Consider the following 21,947-nt stretch of genomic DNA (forward strand, 5'->3'; position numbering starts at 1 on the left):
CACAGCATGGATGGGCTTCCATAGGCTCCCGTGGAAGAAAGTGGTACACAACAGAGATATTGCTCCCCATCTTTTGCTACATTTCCTTCCCTGTTCTTCTCTCATTTGCACTGCATCACACACTGGAGGGCAGCATGTGGCAAGGCACCTGAGAGATCTGTTTCTCTATTACACCTCTACCCTGATATAATGCGACCCGATATAACACGAATTCGGATATAACAGTAAAGCAGTGCTCGGGGGGGGGGGGAGCTGCGCACTCCGGCGGATCAAAGCAAATTCGATCACCTATAACACAGTAAGATTTTTTGGCTCCCGAGGACAGCGTTATATCAAGGTAGAGCTGTACGTCACAATAGATAACAATTTATAGTCATAAATTCTATTAAAACTCAAGAAAGGTTTAGTAGAGAGCTTTGGAAAATGCCAACTTTTACAATAACCCAAATCCTTTGCTAGTCAACAGGGCCTGAGGCAGTGATTAATTTGTGCCCGAGCTTGCCAAAGCTGAGCCCCAGCACCTCTGGGCTTATTGCATCAGTTTATGAAAGTAAATAAATTGCTTGAGTCCTGGCACCTCTTTCATTACAAATTAAGCATTGGCCTGAAGTCATGTTGACTGGATCATGGTTTAAAAGCAAAATACTACACATTAGAGACCAGTTTATTGTCAGAGTCATTTCTTTATTTACTTGACACATAATATGCATTAAACCCTTGGATTAATGATTAACAACTGAGGGATTTATTAGGCAGAGAGAAAAGCAATAATTTTTTTAAAAATTAACTCTGATTCTTTTAAACTAGTACCTACCACCGCACACGGAATAAACTGTGGCTGTTGATAATGCAAATAGCATAACTGTAGGATAGTGTTAGTCTTGGGATTTTGGTAAATATAGTGTCTGTGCACAATCAAACTACTTTTAATGGTTATGTCAAGAAAGCAGCAAAAGCAACTGAAGGAACTGATACATCAGTTAAAGTCTATTTGGATTTGACTTAAATTGCAACTAGAGGATATTAAAATTAACTGAAGTTTCTGTGCTTTGCTTTCTTTAGCATTCATGTTGATAATTAAAAGTCATACAAATGTAGTACCATATTAGAGGGACAGATGTTTCTGTCCTTACTGTGGCTACAAATAAGCGCGTGTGTAGGAAAGAGAAGCCAGTACAGATTAGGGTTGACAACTTTCTGATTGTAGAAAATCGAACACCAGTGCCCAGCCCCTTCCCTAAGGTGCCATCCCTTCTCCGAGGCTCCAGCCCCTGCTCACTCCATCCCGCCTCCCTCGCTCTCGCCTGCCCTGGTTCACTCACTCATTTTCACTAGGCTAGGGCGGGGGTTGGGTTTCAGGGGGAGAGACGAGGGCTCTGGCTGGGTGTGGGCTCTGGGGCGGGGCCAGGGATGAGGATCTTGGGGTGCAGGAGGGGGCTCTGGTCTGGGGCCGAGGGGTTCACAGTGCAGGAAGGAGTGCTGGCTCGGAGGGAGTTTGGGTGTGGGAGGAGGCTCAGGGCTGGGGCAGAGAGTTGGGGTTTCAGAGGGGTACGGGCACTGGAGGGAAGTTTGGGGGGGGGCCTCAGGGTTGGGGCAGTGGGTTGGGGTGCGGGAAAAGGTGCAGGCTCCAGGTGGCACTTACCTCAAGCAGCTCCCGGAAGCAGCTGGCATCTCCCTCTGGCTCCTAGCAACATGGGCTTCCCTCACCCATAGGCGCTGCCCCCACAGCTCCCATTGGCCACTGTTCCTGGCCAATGTGAGCAGCAGAGCTGGAGCTCAGAGCAGGGGCAGCAGGCAGAGCCTCTCTGGTTGCCCCTGATCTTAGGGACTGCAGGGACATGTCATAGAATCATAGATGATTAGAATTGAAGAGACCTTAGGAGGTCATATAGTCCAACCCCCTGCTCAAAGCAGGACCAACCCCAACTAAATCATCCCAGCCAGGGCTTTGTCAAGCCTCACCTTAAAAACCTCTAAGGATGGAGATTCCACCATCTTCCTAGGTAACCGATTCCTGTGGTTCACCACCCTCCTAGTGAAATAGTTTTTCCTAATATCCAACCTAGACCTCCCACACTGCAACTTGAGACCATTTCTCTCTGTTCTGCCATCTGCCACCACTGAGAGCAGCCGAGCTCCATCCTCTTTGGAACCCCCTCTCAGGTAGTTGAAGTCAGCTATCGAATCCCCCCCTCACTCTTCTCTTCTGCAGACTAAATAAGCCCAGTTCCCTCAGCCTCTCCTCATAACTCATGTGCTCCAGCCCCCTAATCATTTTTGTTGCCCTCCGCTGGACTCTTTCCAATTTTTCCACATCTTTCCAGATGAGGCCTCACCAATGCTGAATGGAGAGGAATGATTATGTCCTTCCATCCTAAGTGCAGGACTCTGCTGCTTCTGGGAGCCGTGCGGAGCTAGGGCAGGCAAGGAGCCCGTCTTAGTACCGCTGTGCCACTGACTGGACTTTTAACGGCGCCACAGTCCCTTTTAGAATGGGCATTCCAGTCGAAAACCGGACACCTGGCAACCCAAGTACAGATCCAAAACCTCTGTTGTATAAATAATTCACAAAAGCCACTGAACTGCATGACACATGTGTTGTGCTGAAAGATTTCATTAAGGTATCCCCCCTTGATGTACATTGTTATTAACTGAATTTGCTGTAGTTAAAGTAGCCAAAAATGGCATCTTATTATTTACATCTAAGATCCAGAAAATAACCTAGGCAACTATCTATCAGCAGAAACAATTCTGCCAAACAAAATTCTCTCAGTATTTTAACATATATCATAAAGTGGCTTGCCTGCTCTGTAGAAGAAATAAACACTGTACAAGAAATAACATGTACTCTAACATGGGATAAACAGTACAGAGAAAATGTCCACTAACGTAAAGATATTTAGAATCATGGCATTTCCTAAGCATACCCAAATCCTCACAAAGTATGGGATTCTGGGTCAAGGGAAATATTAAAACACAGCTGGAAGTTACAATGCACTTCAGCCAAAATATTTTCTGATTTAAAAATAAAAGGCTCCGCAACCAACTCCACCGTAATTTTCAGATTACCCTAGACAGTTGAATCACCTACTGTACTATCAATTCCCTGTCCAAAAACAACTCTGATATCAATCAGTAAATAACATCTTGGCTTAGAATAAATTCTCTATTCAAATCCTTATTGAAGTGGATGAATTAAGCAGAAGCAGAGAAATCACGGATCCAGAAACCACTAATGGCAGCAATGCAATGTAAGCAGTAATGATTTATTATCTTTTTATGACTGCAATAAAGATACTCATCTTTTTCTGCTATAAAATATTCAGTGTTATTTTATCATGTTTCTCATCTTAAATTCATGTAAGGACCAGATCTATTATACTCTAAATTCACCATTTATGTATAGAATACATTACTGAAAATATTAAGACCTAAGGTCTGTATGGAAAATAAAATCTAATGCAAGATATGCCTTCCTTTTCATAATGATGCCATATGCTGAATAAACTGCTCCTGCAGTGAATGATGACAGCTGCTCTACTTGCACTATGTTTTTTAGTTTTACATTATTCAGTGCTTTTGAACTGTCAGTTTCAATTAGAAGAAAATCTACAAAGCTTGCATAGATCAATATTTTATATATGCTTTTTATACATGCAATGTTGACCTCTTGAACTTCAGAATTCATGACAAATATTGGGGTGTTTTTTTTTAATTACTGAAACAAACAAGGGACCTTTTTGTCACTGAGGACCTGTTGGCAGTTCTGGCAACTGGGAATTTGCACTCCTCACTTACATTTTTGTAAGGTTCATGATTGTGGAACTGGTATAACTTGATCATTCTAGTATGTCATGTTCTTATACTAGATAGTTCCTTTCCTTTGTTTAGTCATCTCCTTCACTCTTTAGTGTCTCCACATTGTATATTAACTACATATTGTTCTTTGTAGGATGTATTTGGGTGAGAGACTAACAAGTTCATATTCATATACACAAGAGAACATTTACCACTTCCTAAAAAAATGTGTACAATTGGTCTGACATGGAATATATAACCCTGGGTCCAATTTAAATGAGTCCAATTCTCCAGTGTTGTGCACCTTGTGTAGTCATTTATGCCTTTGCAAAATGAAAGTAACAAATGGTGTAGCATTCTAATTTAATATCACTTTAAACCCACTTTTCACAGGTATAAATGAAAATATAAGACAGAAAGCACTGAAGAATCACCCTCCTCACACACCCTAATATTAATATGTAGGGACACTACTTTCTCCAGCTGCCAGCTCCAAAAATACAATCCAAGCCCTCCAACATTTCACAACATAGTGCATAGTGGAAGGAGAGAGCCTGGAGCACTGGACTCATGTAAGACCTGAGGCCTGAACCACAGTCAGCAAAGTTAGGCTATGCTATGAGCATACGTCAGGCCCTGTCATAAAGCAGATGCTTGCTTACAAGTTCACTGTCCAGTACATGAACTTGGCAAAAGCAGAGCTAGCATTGTTAAACCACAGGCACGCCTAAGAAGTACTAGGTACAGAGTATTCATGTAAGCACATTCTACAAGATGTACAGGTACATCCCAACATAGACTAATGGCATAAACACAATCCTGGGAGATGATACAGGAACACACCGACACTGAGTAAAGACAAAGATAAGAGAACAGAATGATGGATGGAGATGTTTTGTTCGAACCAGCAGGTGTAAGGTGTTAGGGCTGGTAACTAACCATGTCAGGAGTGTAATAACTAAGTTGTTTATATCAATGTATACAAGAGAGATCATAGGAGGGGCACCTCTGTCCAGCCAAGGGGCCAGCAGAAAGTCTCACTGCCGACTGAGCCAAGTCCATTGTCATGGGCATACATGTAGTAGTGCAGAAGTACCATGCTTCGTCAGCAATAAACCTGGCAGAGCACCTTCACCAATGAACCGACTCTGTGGTCTTTCTGGGTAGTACTATCAAGATCTGCTGAGTCAGCTATCTGCAGGGCAGGTACAGTATACAATCAGCATACACATAAGCCAACTGACAATACTCTGTAATGCATATATAAACAGAAGACTCTGGGAGGCCATCCCTTCGTTGAATAAGGAAGATCTTTTGTGTTTTAAGATAGCTATTAATAACAAGCTTACATATAAATTCCTTCCTGGCAGATGAAGACGGATAATTTCCTCCATCTTGGATTAAACAGGAATAGATATTAATTACTTAAAGTAAGTGCTAGACAAGACAGACATCCTATTTTTTGTATGTCACACTCTGATTCTCCTCCAAAAATATTCATGAAACTGTTGCAATGTTTCCAACATGTACAACATTTTACATAAAAATGGCATTTTCACTCCATACAATAAACATTTGTTTTAAATGGTTATAAATATAGTTCACTACTATATTCTATGCTTCAATACTAATAATTCACATATTTCACAGGTTAATACATCACTAACATAGCTACCACCTTTTAATAAACCTAAACCCGGGGTAGGCAACACGTGCCAAAAGCAGCACGCGAGCTGATTTTCAGTGGCACTCACACCGTCCAGGTCCTGGCCACTAGTCCGGGAAGCTCTGCATTTTAATTTAATTTTAAATCAAGCTTCTTAAACATTTTTAAAACTATTTACTTACATACAACAATAGTTTAGTTATATATTATAGACATAGAAAGAGACTTTCTAAAAACATTAAAATGTATTACTGGCACGCAAAACCTTAGAGTGAATAAATGAAGACTCGGCACACCACTTCTGAAAGGTTGCCGACCCCTGATCTAAACTATGGAAACAAATTCTAGAACTGTATCATTTGGCTACATAAATGTATGCATAATAAAGGCCAGATTTTGCTCAGTTATTTCCATGCAGCTATGCTGACTTTAACTGGACTTGTAGGGCCATAACTAAGGAAAGAGTGCTGATCCATTTCTGCAAACAATGCAGTACATCCATCTTTCCATGCAAACCCTTTCTGCCAGGAACAGGAACGATTGCCAACAGGAACAGTAAAATGTGAAAGTGCCACTGCTGAATTAGGGGCACAGATAAATAAATGTGCAGACCACACACTCCACTGTTAGGTCCTGTTTGCAGAAAGTGACTTTTCCGTGTGTTTTCAGAGAAAAAGCTTGAAAATGTGAAAACTGAAAGTTAAACAATACCAGAAGGCAAATTAAAAGAATCCAAAACTTATTTTAAAAAATATCATGTTTTTAAGGCCAATCTCAGGATTTTGGGGGATCTAACACATGGATTTAAAACTCTTAGGGTTGGCAGTGCCACCAACTTTCTGAAAAATTTTCTGAGGATTAATTCTCCAGGTAAACTTGGGCCTTGTTGCCCCTAGATCCTCTCCCCCACGATCCTGGCAAAGAGTTTTGTAGGCATCGTGGTGAATTTTTGTTAATTACTCTGTTTTTGCCAATTACTAATCTACTGAACAAAGAATAGCCAGAAATACAGTGCACATGCTCTAGAGAGCCATCTTATCCCTTGCCCCCAAAATATCCTCTCTGCCAGAAAAACAAAACAGATTGTTTTTTCCCCCTTCATCTAGGTCCCAATTCAGAAAGTGTTCTAACTTTATGACTGTGAGTAGTCCCATTCACCTTAATAAGACTATTAAAAAACTAACTTTAAGCATATGAAAAGTCCCAGTAAGGCCTTATCCTTTTCTTGATCTCTCTATTCTTCTCTGATCCATTCTAGATAGGGTGACCAGATCTCCCAATTTTATAGGGACAGTCTTGATTTTTTCTTTTTCTTATATAGACTCCTATTACCCCTCATCCCCATCCTGATTTTTCACATTTGCTGTCTGGTCACCGCAGTTCTAGACAGCACTGTACCATATTCAAGTGGTTCTCAACCAAGGTTCTGGGGCCCCCTGGGGGGCCACGAGCAGGTTTCAGGGGGTCCTCCAAGCAGGATCAGCATTAGACTTGCTGGGGATCAGGGCAGACAGCCAAAGCCAAAGCCTGAGCAACTTAGCTTTACAGGGGCCCCAGGCAACTGCCCTGCTTGCTACCCCCTAATGCCAGCCCTGGCTTTTATAAGCAGAAAAATGGTTGCTGTGGCACAGGTAAGCCACAGAGTTTTTATAGAATAGGGGAGGGAGGGGGCCTCAGAAAGAAAAAGGTTGAGAACCCCTGACATTCTCTTCCATTTCTCATTTCTATGGGTTATTTCCTGATAATAAAGAGTAATAATAAACTATTTGTATTACAGTTATACTTAGAGGTCCCAGGCATGGTTGAGGTTCCATGTTAAGAATCTTCTCTGTCCCAAACAGGTTCCAAATCTAATTTATTCTCCTTCCATCCTTCCCTCCTGGTATCTCTCCGTTTCTTTACTTGAAAAACACATCTTCTGCCTTTCCTGTTTTAGTCTGTGTTACAATAGCCCTAATCCTCTATTCTTCACCTCCTTGTTCTGTCCTTTGTTAATCTGTCTCTTCTCCTTGTTTCCGTCTTCTCTTTAATGATGTTCTATAGCTGTACAGGTCGTACATGAGCTTTACAAGATATTTTTCCCAGCACTGGAAAACTGTTCTCTGCTTCAAATGACATCTCTATGGTTCGCACAGGTCCAGGAGTTAGGATGCAAGAGCAGAAACAGTACTGATAAAAATACAACACAGCAGTGAAATTCACCTTCAGGCTTCTTTTAAAAAAATATCTACCTCTTGCACATGAAAACTTTGCAAAATACATTTTATGTTTCAACTGGATATTTGAGTTTTTCTTTTTTTTAAACTCATTTAAATGTAAAACATTTTTATGAGCTAAGATGAGAAAATAGCCCAAATTAATGCTTGTTGTAATGCCATTAACTTTAGTGGAAATCTGCAAACACAATAGCAAGATCAAGTCCAAACAAGCCACAGTTATGCTAAAACCTACTTCCCAGAAGAACCTTAACAAGCCAAACAAGAAGTTTTTAAAATAATTAAGGTAAATCATAATTAGCCCAGATAACTCCTAAGTAAATAAATGATGTATAAACAAAGCTGCTTGGAAGAGCTACCTTGGCATTACAAGTAGAAAAAGTATATGCTCAAATCCTGTGTGCTTTACTCATGCAAATAGTACCACTGAAATCAACTGGTCCACTAGCATGAGTAGAATGAGCCAGATTTAGCACATCATTTTCGTACAAGATATTAATTTGGATATCAGTTGGTCATTTAGCTTTATATTAGGATTGTTATCCATGCACTGAAATGGGAGTGTGTGAGAAACAATGCCATAATTAACTTCAGGTGTCCTCTTGATTGTTGATTTATTTTCCCTAAGGAAAGGAGAGGGAAAAGTAAATAAAACGTCAGAAATGCCTTATTTCTGGAAATGAATTTAGTTTGCTGTATGGCGTGGCAGGCATAGAAGTGAAGATTGAGGGAGTGTCTTACAGCAGTTTTAAACGTCTGAGTGCAGGAGAAAAAAATTAAGTTACATGTGGACTCAAACATATCAAAACAATGGATAATTTTAAAAAATGTTATGAATAAAAAGCAAGACTTGTTTATTTTAAATCAACTGGATCACAAAACCTCTGCTTTGATCTACTTTCATGGCAGAGGGGGGTGGATAACAGGAAATTTGTATTTACACCCTATCAAAGAAAACCGAAGAGTTGTTTTATGCCAAAACAAAATTGTATGCCAAAATATAATCAATGCTAATTCTACTTCTTTGCCTGACTGTTCAGTGTTAATTAATTTATGCATAATACTGAAGTGTGATAGGATAATGCGTGATGATTGTTGTTCCCCTGGGATTTTTATGAAGGAGAAATGTTATCTTAGGAGGCTATTTCAATTTGCAAAATCTTTGAATAAACAAATACTTCTTCATACACTAGTATATGTTCTAGCAAAGTTACATTAGTGAGAGATTAGAATTACTGGTGGGTTTTTTTAATGGGACTTTAAAACTGAAGGTATCTTCAAGAGCACGGTGGATTTCAGAGAAGAAAACCTTATTCCTTACTTCCTGCTATTGACCCATATGGTCTTTTAATGTGTGTTGTGATCTCCAAAGTGTGAAGGTTATGAGATAATGGAGGAGAGAAGAGTTGTATGTCAGTTTTTCCTAATTCAGTCTTTTCCCCTGAAATGTGTTACACTAGATGGAGCTTCTGAAGCAACACTTCCCTAACACAAGATTTCCTCTGCTCAACCACTCCTCAGGTTCAATCAACAAAATGTGTCATCCGGATTTCTGGTCATAAAGACAATATAGCTACAGCTGACACTCCTGTTTGAGGGTTGTTCTGATCTGATTCAGGCAGGTCAGTTCACACGTAACAATCATGGAAGACCATTACTACCTTCTGCTCTGAATATCAACTGAAGCTAAAAATTGAGTCAGAGCCAAAAAGTGAGTCAGCAGTGTACACAGCAATGCTGACTAGATATAATTGTTTTTAAATCCACATATTGCAACACGCAAACATATTTTACAAAATGTTATTTATAAAATCCAGAGGGATCATTTCCCTAAAGTTTCCAAAACTATTAAACATGTTAAAATGTACCCTATCTTCTTGCAGTCTTCATCCAAACAAAGGCTCACAAGTGCACCAAACATGCATTAAAACCTCAACACGTAATTCACTGCAGAAGTCATGCTGTACATCTTTGTAACTCTGGTATACATTTAAGAGAGAAAGTTTTGTCAAATGCTATTTTAAGCAATCACAGCTCAAGAGTAAAAACAAAAAGAGTAAATCATAAAGCACCTTATAAACAACAAAACATGATCCAAAAAAAAAAAAACAAACAAACTACCAAGGAAGAATGCAAGAAAACATGAACCAAAAAGCATGAAATACCCTACAGGCAAGATTACCAAATGATTATACTGGCCAATGGTACTGCTTAGAGAGAACAAGCACAGCTTTCTATTATTTTCTCTTTGAAAATCTGCTTTGTATTTCTAGTGCAGATAAATAATCCTGCTGTGCTCTGCATCCTGAAAAAAAATGCAAATCACAAATAATCAAGCTATTCTCAGCTGATCAAATTTCAGGATGCAGCATGATAGCATTAGATGACAAACAGAGATTCAGTCTCAAGTGGTATTGATTGAACATGATGTTAAATATGCTCCCATTACACAAGACTACACTTACAATACTGCTGCAAAACACTGTTAAAACCACACACACAAATATATATTTAGAAGTCCATGATCTACAAATAAGCATACATTTCCTCAGTTCAAGCAATATCATGATGGCCTATTTTTACAACCAACTTTTCAGCAATGAAACATGAAGCTGAACAGTATCACAACCCAAGCTATGTACCTGGCTGGAAGGTAAGTTGGCTCTCAGTGTAAAATATCTGTCACCTGCAGGTGCATCCTCTTTTATGTAACAAGCTACCAGCCATTGAAAGACTCAAACTGCAGTTCTCTCTTTTTCCTTTAATCCTTTGCATGTACATAGAAGCTGGGAGGAAGCCACTAGTATTTCAAAGATGATGTATACATATTGCTTCTAGATTTATACTGTTCAAGGAAACAAACACCACAGCAATTTATGTGATGTTCTGATACAACTGTCAAAATTAGATGCACATCCTTCAGTAAACTATCAATACAGTTAACATTACAGATTATTTTTGAGTTTTGAGCTAACAAGTCTTTTTTTTTTTTTTTTAAACAATCACTTGTCTCTGATCTTTTCCAGTGCTAGGTACTGCATACTTCACTAGCGCAGATTGATAATACCCTCTCTAATCCATGTAGGTCAGTATATTGTGGTAGCATGACAGAATACTCTTTGGGTGTAACACATCCAAACTGATTCTGCACCATCTACTACACAGAATTTTTTAAAACACATATCCAACCATGCAGTGCATTCTTTGCTTGGAAAGCACAGACAGTCAAGAGCAGACGAAGAGAATAATGACAACATTTCTGTTACCTTCAGTCACATAGTTGTGGTCTCGAAGAAAGCTGTGGTTAATTTTTCGTGTGTCCGTGTCCTCGCCCATTTACAGCAGGATTACTCAGCATGCCTATCCGCAGTGGACTGATAGAATCAGCAGAGGTCGTCACAAGAGCACCATCCATGCTGCCACTGCCTAGCAGAGGCGGAGAACAGACTGGGCTACTGAGCACAGCATAATGAGAGCTAGTGATGCAGCACAGATTTGGGGGGTGAATAATAAATAAGTAATAAGAATATTTGCAAAAAAAGAAAGGGGGACAAAAGCTCCAATAAATTAAGAATGCAAAAAACCCAGGAGGTGATCTGTGTGGAGAAACTACAGGTACTTCTCCTGCAGTTAAAGAATAACCCAATTCTTTAGTCACGTACTCCTTAAACAAGCTCCCTTGCAGAGTCTGCTCCAAGTGCTTGCTGCTGTGGAATCTTGCTGGATGCTAAGAAAGTGGTAATCAGCGTACTGCAGCAAAGGCTGCCCGGTGAAGCTCTGTGATTGCTGTTGCTGCTACTGCTGTCATATGCCTATGCTGCATCAGAGCAGGCCCCTCCCAGTCAGCTTCTCCCTACCCAACCACACAACATCTGCATGTAGTAAAGTGAAAAATGAGACTGCAGGTAATTATTTTAGCTCTTCTGCTGGTGAGATGGGCAATGAAAAATTTAAATAGGGGGGAAGGGAACTTCAGGCTGCTTAAACAGGTTTGCATTGACACATATTCCACGCTAGCATGAAGGTACAATTTGGTACTGGTCAATATTATCATAATCAGCAAAAGCAACAATCATTCAGTGTCAGTATGTATAAACACCAGTGAACTTCCAAAAGCTGCCTATGAAAAATTAATTGTTAAAAGATTAGGAAATCTAAGGAAAATATGGAGATAAAATAAACCCAATATATAGAGTTTACGTGCCACAGTTCTGTACTAAAAGGCAAATTACAATGTATGAAAGAATCAAAAGCAAGAAGGAACAGAAAACAATCTCAGGTTTCTTCGCAACTTGATAGTACACGTAGGGGGAGGTGGATACAGGCAGTGCTTGCAGATTACACAAATGGAGGGAGTTCCTTAATGCTGCTGTTCTGATTCACTGTATTTTTCCCTCACTCAGAGAAAGGAATGCGGGGAATGAGCCTCTTCGGAAAGAAGAGAAGTGTCACTGAAATATCATTCATTTGTAATGTAAAATAAACATAAAAATAAAAGGCTTTTGCCAAAGCCTTTTAAACAAGTGCAGTTACAGAGATTCATGTTACTGAACTCTTTCAAGTGAGCGAACCAGCCATGTTCCTCAAACTTTTGGGCAATCTTACCAGTTCACCAGACCAAGCTCTTTGATGTACTAACTAGGTGCTTGTTTTAAAAGACTAATATCTGAAGCAGTGCTAGCACCACTATGGTTTGAAATATGCAGATCTGATTAAGACAAATGGCAGTGCACCAGGGTCCACTATTAGTGTAGAAAGAGGAAAGACGGAATACTAGTCACAAAAGCCTTGAAGTACTATTACGGCAGAAAGACAGTCTTGTGGTTTAGTCACTGGACTTAAAACAAAAGAAATTGGAGTTCAGTTCTCAGAACTGCCACAGACTTCTTGTGTGACCTTGGACAAATCCTGGTAAGGTCTCTGCATCTCAGCTCTTCTTTTGTAACTAACAGGATGGTTGTTCAGGATAAATTCATTAACAGTCTGTGATGGCCTCTGACAACACTGTGATAGGGGCCATATAAAGTACGCAGAAAGTTTAGTGCTATATAAGCCAGTTTGGGATCACTAGGATAGATAATATTAATCATAGGGTTCTAAAGATTTCAGCACTGAGTAAATGAAATGAAGACAGATACTTCACCTTATCATTGATTAAACACACGTACAGCACAACCTCATGTTATAATCAGCATTGCAGAGCAAACATTGTACCTTTAAATTTCAGGTAGAAGAACAGTGCTTCAAGTAGAGATGGAGATATCTGCTGCTTGTGTTTTAAAGTTACCACCTATCACTGTATATAGACTTGTCATCATGCCTCCCACCTTTAGAGCACTGCTGCATGCCTGGGTGCAGTGTTCCAGGGCTTCTTCAGGTTCAGTGCCCCATGCAGTTGTTCTGGTGCCACAACAGTCTGTCAGGGTGCTCAACCTAGACCTCTAGCCACATCACTGCTCAATCCATTCTCCTTCCAGGGATAACAGAAAAGTCCAGATACAGGAAACTTAAAACCTAATGTCTTCCAAGTCCATCACCTGGCCTCTATCAGGCACTTGCCGTTTTTGGTTTCTTTTACTCTTAAACACCCATGGGGAGAGATAGGGAAACCCAGGTTCACCCTCCCCTCTGGGTTCCAGCCCAGGGACCCTGTTTAGGCGGCTAAGCACCATTCCTTCAGTCCCTCCACTGTTTTCCCTGGGCTGCTCCTACCTTTACCTCGCTCATTGGTATCTCCACAAGATCTACAGACTGCTGCCCCCAATGTGACTTTGCAGTTCCTCACAGCTTCTCCTGGGACCAACTACGTAAGTGTTTTCTAAAAGCCAGTCTCAGCTCTTCCCTGTGGCAGATGGATCAAACGGTTAGCAGCTCTCTGCCTGTTGCCTTAAGACAGTCAGTATCTCTCTCCTTCAAAGAGCAGTTCCCCTCAGCTTGCTCTCTCTCTGGGACTGGGGTTGTATCTCAGGCCTCTTGCCTTAGCTTAGTCAGTTGTGGCCAACTCCCTACCGCTGAACACCCTCTGCAAGTAGCCTTTCAGTCTGGAGGGCTCAGCAAGCCTACCTTCCCCTGTCAGCATCCAGTTACTGTGAGGTAGGAGGCAGCTTTTACACTGCTCCCCTTCTCCCAACTCTTTCTCAGTTGGTTTGGTCAGAGGAGAGCTTTCCACTGCCTCCTCTGCAAGGTATCAGGCCCTTAAAAAGGTACTGTGTCCAGACTCCTTCCCTAATCACCATTCATTTGCAGGACCCTTAGGTCACTATGTGTGTCTATTGGGACCTTCCAAACCCTTAAAAGGGTCAAGCCACGTGGAAAGGATGGGCTGACCACATGGCACCACCCCATCACAGGACCGTTTTTCCTGTATTTACCACACATACTAACCCTAGAGTGGCCATTCCAGGAATGCTGTTTCTGCATTTAAAACGTCACTTAAAACCACAACATTAACAGAAATACTGACTTCTGACATGGCACTTTGAGGCATGACATCACAAATGATGCAGGCAGCACTGCCAACTTGCAAAGACATAACAGTTCTAATCTAGTCTCCAGACATTCCAGCAATTACCTTGAACTGCAAAAATGCACACAAATAAAATATACACCTTTCTGTCTGCCCCAGAAAAGGGTCATCTTGTAGTTAAAGCACTGGACTAGGACTCAAGCGATCTGAGAGTCTCCTGCTAGATTCTCATACTGTGCCTAGCACATCAGCAAGGATGGATAGTCCAGCAGTTAGGGAACTAGCCCAGGATCCGAGACGTGATTCCCTGCTCAGTTAGACTCCCTGTTTCATCTTCGGCAAGTCACTTGGATTCTCTATGACTCAGTTGCCCATCTGTAAAATGAAAATAATAGTACTTTCCTACCCTTTCCCGTTAAAGAGAGATCAGGTACTACAGTAATGGGGGCTATACAACTATCTAAATTAGAACACAATCCCCCAATCTCAACTGCAGCCTCTCTTATTGTAATACAATATCGAGTACATTCTAATTCCTCTAATACAGTGGTTCTAAAATTTATTTGATCGTGTCCCCCTTCTTTGGGTCTATAGTAGTTTATGCCCTATGCCTCCCCTCCCCACACACAAGTACATATACAGATATATGTGACAGTAGTGCTTCACTTGAATCAGCTCTGGCTTCTTTGTTTTTCGCTTGAGGGTTTTGGTTTTTTCTGTTGCCCAAATGAGCCAATTAATCTATTGTAATAAGAGTAAAAGCACAACTGTGATTGTGGTCCATGCTTACAATTAAATGTGCACACCACGTTGTAGCAAACGGACTAACATACAGATGGCAACAACCTGGCATAATACTATGCAAGCTTAACAGAAATCCGTCAAAATGCACAGCGCCATCTAGAGTCAAATGCACAGCGCCATCTGAGGACCTGATATGCCTGGAGGAATCAGCTTTGCTAGTTATGAATTGCTGTGGGTAAAATGTGCACAGTAAGGTTTTTTTCCTAAAGCTTCTGGCACTCCACCCTTCCCCAAATACATTCTGCACCCACCTCCAAGAAGGGCCTACCCACCCCCACTCCCAATTTGAGAACCTCTGCTCTAATACTGTCTCTTGCTGTCATTCAAGTCAGGTCACTTAATCTCTCTTCCTTTATTTCTTTACCTATTAAATTATAGTGCTGCTTTCTACCCAACTCCCACAGGTGTGTTGCTAGTTTATTCTTTGTAAGACTCTTTAAAAATGAGAAGTACAGTTACTATGAAGTATATCATCAAATTTCAGTATATAGATCAAGTTGCAATTTGATTTTTCTATATTTGTAGGAAACTAGTATATCATAAATATTGATGACAATATTAGCTACAGTTCACAGAGTACTGTCAGATCCTATAAATATAACAAAATGGAAATTATACCTAGCATTCCATTAAATTAAGAAAGTAGACTCTGCAACTAATGACATTTGTTTTGTATAAAATACTCCTAAATCAATCTGAGAAAGCTTGAATATCTCCCCCACATTAGTTTACCTTCATTGGTGCCAGGATTTCACCTTGTGAGCTCACGTCCATCCCATTGCTTTTATGGTACAATAAGAAATTTTTTAATGGACATTCAAAGTTATACTTCAAATTATTCAAACTCCCACAATTTGTATAACTTAAACCAAGATGACCTTCCCACCACCGTCTTTAGACACTTGGGTCTAAATTCTGGCACATGGAAGTCAATGAGATGTTTGCCATTGACATTAATGGGGCTAGAACTTTACCCTACATATATAATATTCATACACTTCCCTGGTTATCCAATTAACCAGAAGCAAACAAATCATTGCTCAAAATAGACATCTGTTGGAACCACAGAGGTGCCACGAGTGAACTCCCTTAAACAACACAGTTAAAGAGGAGCATAAATAAAGGATTTATATCCACTATGCCCAGGAACATATAGGAAACAAACATGGAAGTGCTTGTTTGAAAATATAACAAATGGGTGGTGGAGGATGGTATCATGGTCCAACTGGAGGCAGGAATCAACCATCTTGATAGTGAATGACAGATAACAAGTAGGATGTGGATAGGCTGTGAAGAGCCTAGAAGGTGAAGGCAGGTAACTTATGTTTGATGCAATAGATTCATTCACAGATTCCAAGGCAAGAAGAAACTAGTGTGACTAGTCTGACATCCTGAATAAACATAAGCCATAGAACTTCCAAAACAATATTTGTTTGAACTAAAGCATGTCTTTTAGAAAAACATCCAGCCTCGATTTAGATATTGCCAGTGATGGAGACTCCACCACAATCCATGGTAAATTGTTCCAGTAGTTCATTACCCTCACTGTTAAAAATATACACCTTATTTCCTAGCTGAATTTCTTTAGCTTCAACTTCCAACCCCTTGATTTTGTTGGATGGAATGGGATCACTGGGGCAAGGGAAGGGGACAGAGAAGGGAAACAAAACGAGAAACCTCTGCAACTGTGACAGGGGAGGAGGAGGAGAAAGCTATTGGAAGAGAAGGGAAGGCAAGCTGAGTGGAGGGGCAAGGTCATGTTGTATTTTGTCAATTGTCTCTTGGAACAAATCAGTGAGATCCTGTGCAGAGAGAAGGGTAGAGCTTGAGGAGTGAGTCAAACATGCTGCAAAGGCAGCAGGGACTGAGAATATCAGATTCATTGGGTTGCAGAAGTAGAGGTGTTTAGCTAGGAAGAGGAAAGAACTGAAGAAGGGGAGAATGAATTTGTAGTGGAGGAAGTCTGCCTGATAATGGGATTTCCACCAGAGATGCCCAGCAGCGTGAGAGCAGGAGTGAAGGAAACAAAGGTTGGGAGAGAGCCAGGCTGAGGGTTCAAATATGGCTCTGAATATAAACAGGGTTGTATTCTTCTTGTAGATATTTTTTAATGGGCTATTGTTTACTGAGCAGGGGCAGCTCCAGGCATCAGCATGCCAAGCGCATGCCTGGGGTGGCAAGCCACAGGGGGTGCTCTGCCGGTCTCCGCAAGGGCGGCAGGTAGGTTGCCTTCGGCAGCATGCCTGTGGAGGGACCGCTGGTCCCGCGGCTTTGACGGACCTCCTGCAGGCGTGCCGCCAAATCCGCAGGACCGGGGACCTCCCGCAGGCGGCAGGCAAGCCACCAAAGGCAGCCTGTCTGCCATGCTTGGGGTGGCAAAATACCTAGAGCCGCCCCTGTTACTGAGGGCCATATATTACTAAATGTCACGTATACACAAGTCCCATAGAAGTGAACAGGAGGTTTTTTAGAAACGGATCTCAGGATATGGCCCTGAAAGACTTAAACTCTAAACATTTGAAATGGGGAACAGACGATACACTAAGTCCCATTTCATTAGATGACTCCAAATTTCCCAATCTGATCATCATTAGAGCAATTAAACTTTGATTTCAGCCACAGGAAAGAGCATCTGGATCCTAAATATTCTCTTTGGGCTGACAAGCTTTTCACATACAAAGCATTTTTTCTATTCGAACGCATTAGTTAAATCTACAAGACATAGACATAAATTTCCCTTCAAAATGTCAAAGTTCAGTGGGATTTAGCCACATATATGTTCATCAACATGTTATGAAGAAAGAGTTGTTCAAAGCAACTTGTTGAATAAAAATATTTAGCTGGAAGCTCTGCAAATTATAACAAAAGCAGAACATTTCTAAGCATCTTAATTCATCAAACAAAGGATTTTATAACACGCTCATCACAGTAGCCCTTTACTAATATCCTAAACAATTGTAAAATGCATCAGAGTCAATGCACCAGTTTTTCTTCACACCTGGTAACAAAGTAGGACAAAATGCAAAATTAGAGCCACAGTTACAAAAACACAGTAAAAATATTTACCCAAATCCTTTTAATTTACACTTATCCCAGATTTAACTGGGATATTTAAGAACCAGATACTCTTTCCCTTTATTCACATCTAGCTTATGTAGTGGGATGTAAATTGCTTGCCGGATAACTCCCCCAATTAGGCCATCAGCTATTGTTTTCAGATTTTTTTTGTCCTGAATAAATTCAGATAAATTATATTGTTCTGTACAGTCATATTGCCCTATTCAGACTGCATCTCTGATTTAAATGGATAAAGCAGCAGGGGATCATACTGTGAGAAACAGCTACTCTCCAACTTTGCCTCCAGTCTCACTCAACTTTTTGAAGAAGAGACTTCTTCAGGGTCTTGCTGTGGAAATCCCTGTATTTGCTTTACTCTATCTGAATTTATCATAAAGGTCATTGAAGCAAAAGTGATAATAAATGCTTCTCTTTTGTATCACTTATTCTGAAGTCCTCAAGAACTTTGCATTAGATGCTCTGTATCTGGGAGAAGAATTGACCTAATAGTTTTGCTACTATAGTGGGTGTGTGTCACAAATGCCTAAAACAGAGTTATTATCCGTTAAGAACACCACAAAACTACCACATACTTGCAAATGGTTCTTTATTTTCTTGTGGAATGGCCTTTGGTGTGCAGATACTGGTGGTAAAAATTATAGCCATCCTTATAACATACAGTACTTCCATGACATTTCTCCTTTTTTTTCTTTAATAGGCTAACCTTAAAAGAACAACAATTAATGACTGCCAAAAATGTGTCCAAGTATAAATGACATGGGGGGCATAAAGAAAAAGAAAAAGAGGTCAGCAATGAGAAATAAGTTGACTATGACTCTGAAATGGAGAAAATGATAATTTGTGTGTCAGCAGGGTGTCCCGATTTTATAGAGATATTCCCAATATTTGGGGCTTTTTCTTATAAAGGTGCCAATTACCCGCCACCCCCGTCCCGAGTTTTCACACTTGCTAGCTGGTCACCTTATGTGTCAGTATTATTTCTCTACGGCGTTTCTAATTAGCAACTACAAACTCCAAAACTCTGTCATGCTTCATTATACATCCTGGTTTGCTTTTTCATTCAGTTGGAGTATCAGGAATGTCTAAAATAAAAGACATTGCTGTATAGCCCAACAAGCTGGGGAAACATAACAGGTACAGTTGGAAATCATCACAGAAAAATTAAAGATATTCTCCTCATGCTATCAACATGGCGTCAACCTGAAAATAAACCCTATCAACAAATTATTGATCATATTTACATTAATGACAAATAGATAATCACAATAAGCTATACTCAGCCCAGATACCCCAGAGAAAGAAATGGTAACAGAACTAATTCCTCTCAGCCTCTGGAGATTTCAGAAAGCAAACAATTAAACATTATCAAGGAACGTAGACTGTGAAAACAAGTCTTCCTCAGCATCCTCACTATATTTTTTCCACTGAACATTTCATAAGGATTCTTAGAGCATGACATTGTACTACGGTTGTATCTTCACCTACTCCTACTGTTCAAAATCCACTGCTAGCACCAGCCCAGCAATCTAGCAGTAGTGGAACACAAGGGATCAGAGTTCAGACTCCAAACTCATTTTTGCTCCCTGGACTAGCAGGGCTATGAAGAGAACATGCTCAGCACCAAAAGAAGGCACACCACATATTCACAGGTAAGCCCCACTGCGCAATTCTCAGAATGGCTTTGGTAGGATACAGCAGGACCCATATCCAGCTTTCACCTGGAGAGATGCAACACAAGGCTTTTTGAAGCTGATGGGAAGAAATAAAGGAGAAAAACTGGTGGAGCCAATGGAGAACCTAGTGCAAGGAGGCCCTGATCTAAGTTGGGGCCTCTACACTCTACTGAAATACAAATAAATAATGATGGTAATAATAATAATTGCAACAACAATAATAGCCAAAGGTGGATCTGAAAAATAAGGAGCCAGGTGCTGAGGCAAGGCCCTGGTAAGACAACTCTCTCTCCTACTCCTTTCTACTAGGTAAGGGGGAGAGTCTTTCTAGGGCGCCTCCCAAGCTGCTGTCTCTGGAGCCTGCTCAAAAGTTCCATCTTCCGTATCAGTCTCTAACTAGCTGGTGCAATACTATCCCCTGCCTCCCTCTGGCCACTGGAGGACAGACGGAATTTTCTCTTTCCCTCAGCCCACGCAGAGGCGCCTGACTATTGGAGGGTAGGGACAACTACTGTACCTTTCTCTAAGGCAGGGCTGCCCGGGGGAGGGGGAGAGCGGGGCATTTGCACCAGGCCCCGGGCCCCACAGGGGCTCCCATGAGAGTTTTTCAGGGCCTCTGGAGCGGAGTCCTTCACTCACTCTGGGGGCCCCGGAAAACTCTCGCAGGGCCCAGGCCCCCAGAGCATCTTCAGCAGCAATTCGGCAGCAGAGGCCCCCCGCCGCCAAAGACCCCAGGCCCCCTGAATCCTCTGGGTGGCCCTGCTCTAAGGTTGCCAGGAATTGCAACAGCTTATTGGGTTAATAAAATGCTTTTTCAAAAATCACATGCTGCTCTACAGGAAAAAGACAATTCACAGACAAAAATATGAGTAATGGAAAGGATGACAGCCTTAAATATGAGTTTTCTGGGTTTGGGAGACGTGAATGTGATATCTGCTAAGGACACCCAGAATTGTGAACTACTGAGTTACCGCTCTGCTTCAGCAGGAGTGAACTTTGCTGCTGCTATGCTGTGCGTCAGTTCCCTGACACATCAGCTTGTCTGCCTAGTCAGCTAGCTCTTCAAGACTCTGCCTGTCTAAACCTTGCTTGCAAGTAGCAATCAGTGAACCCCAATTCCTGAGCATCCTGGAGACGTCTCTCTGCAGTGTCCAGTCCCTCTGACTAGACACCCACAGAAGTTATTAAGTTTGCTGCCTCCAGAGAGAGCGTACACGCCAGCCTGTTATGTTAAATGTTCTTTTTGCTGATACAGACTAACATGGCTACCACTCTGGATTCCTCCAACAGAAAGTGTAGCTTATATTTTTATGATTATTACAGTGAAAAGCAAAGAAGGTCTCATCGTTAAGCATTATCAAGACTAACAGGGAAGAATTGATTGTGATTCTAAAGTTTAAGGCAATTTGGGTGAAAGCGATCATGAATAGATAGATTGATCATGATAGACTTCATGATTCTTAGGAAAGGAAGGAAATGAGTGAGAGTAGCAAAATGACAATGGACTTCAAAAAAAGCAAACAAACAGATTCAAGAACTGGTAGGTCAAGCCCCATGAGAAGAAAATACAAGGGAAAAAGGAGAGCTGGTAGTTTCTCAGAGACATTAAAGGGACAATAGCAAACTATCCTGGTATGAAGGAATAGTAAGAGGCCAATATGGCTCCATCAGGAACTCTTTAATTACCTGAAAATCAAAACTATAAAAAGTGGAAATATGAACAAATTGCTAAAGATGAGTACAAAAGAATAGCACAAGCATGTAGGAATAAAATCAGAAAGGCTAAGGCACAGAATGAGTGACACCTAACAAGGGACATGAAAGTTAGGAAAAAGAGGTTATAGAAATACATTAGGAGCAAAAGAAAGACAAAGGAAAGTATAGTAATGCCTGTTTTGCTTCTGTCTTCACTAAAAAGGTTACTTTTGACCAGATAATTAAACACAATTAATTAATTAAGGTCAGGCTTGACGAAATCCTGGCTGGGATGATTAAGTTGGGGATTGGTCCTGCTTTAAGCAGGGAGTTGGACTAGATGACCTCCTGAGGTCCCTTCCAACCCTGATATTCTATGAGAACTCACCCTCCACTGTTAATACAGAGCACTGAGATTTTTTCTTTAACAAAACAAGAATTCATTAATAAAAACAGATATTTAAATGATACTAAGCAATGAGACAGGTGTCGTTACAAACAAAACATGCTATCTAGTGACTAAACCTTAATTTTACCAAGTTACAATCTTT

At 40.9% G+C, this 21,947-nt stretch overlaps 1 protein-coding gene across 5 annotated transcripts in view; it reads right to left on the minus strand.

The window, feature by feature from the left end:
• Window positions 1-21,947, minus strand: part of PPP2R2C (protein phosphatase 2 regulatory subunit Bgamma) — a 296,637-nt gene that overhangs the window by 208,520 nt on the left and 66,170 nt on the right. The window contains exon 1 of one of the 5 annotated variants that reach the window (XM_050947818.1): window positions 10,947-11,465. The exons of 3 other annotated variants lie outside the window; for them this stretch is intronic. In XM_050947818.1, coding sequence (XP_050803775.1) covers window positions 10,947-11,016 — 70 coding nt within the window. In that variant the 5' untranslated portion in view covers window positions 11,017-11,465. Of the gene's footprint in view, window positions 1-10,946; window positions 11,466-21,947 lie in introns of those variants that run through there. One more of the 5 variants, XM_050947820.1, reaches the window with a different exon arrangement.

Source organism: Gopherus flavomarginatus, chromosome 3, assembly GCF_025201925.1.
Source record: "Gopherus flavomarginatus isolate rGopFla2 chromosome 3, rGopFla2.mat.asm, whole genome shotgun sequence".
Taxonomy (NCBI): Eukaryota; Metazoa; Chordata; order Testudines; family Testudinidae; genus Gopherus; species Gopherus flavomarginatus.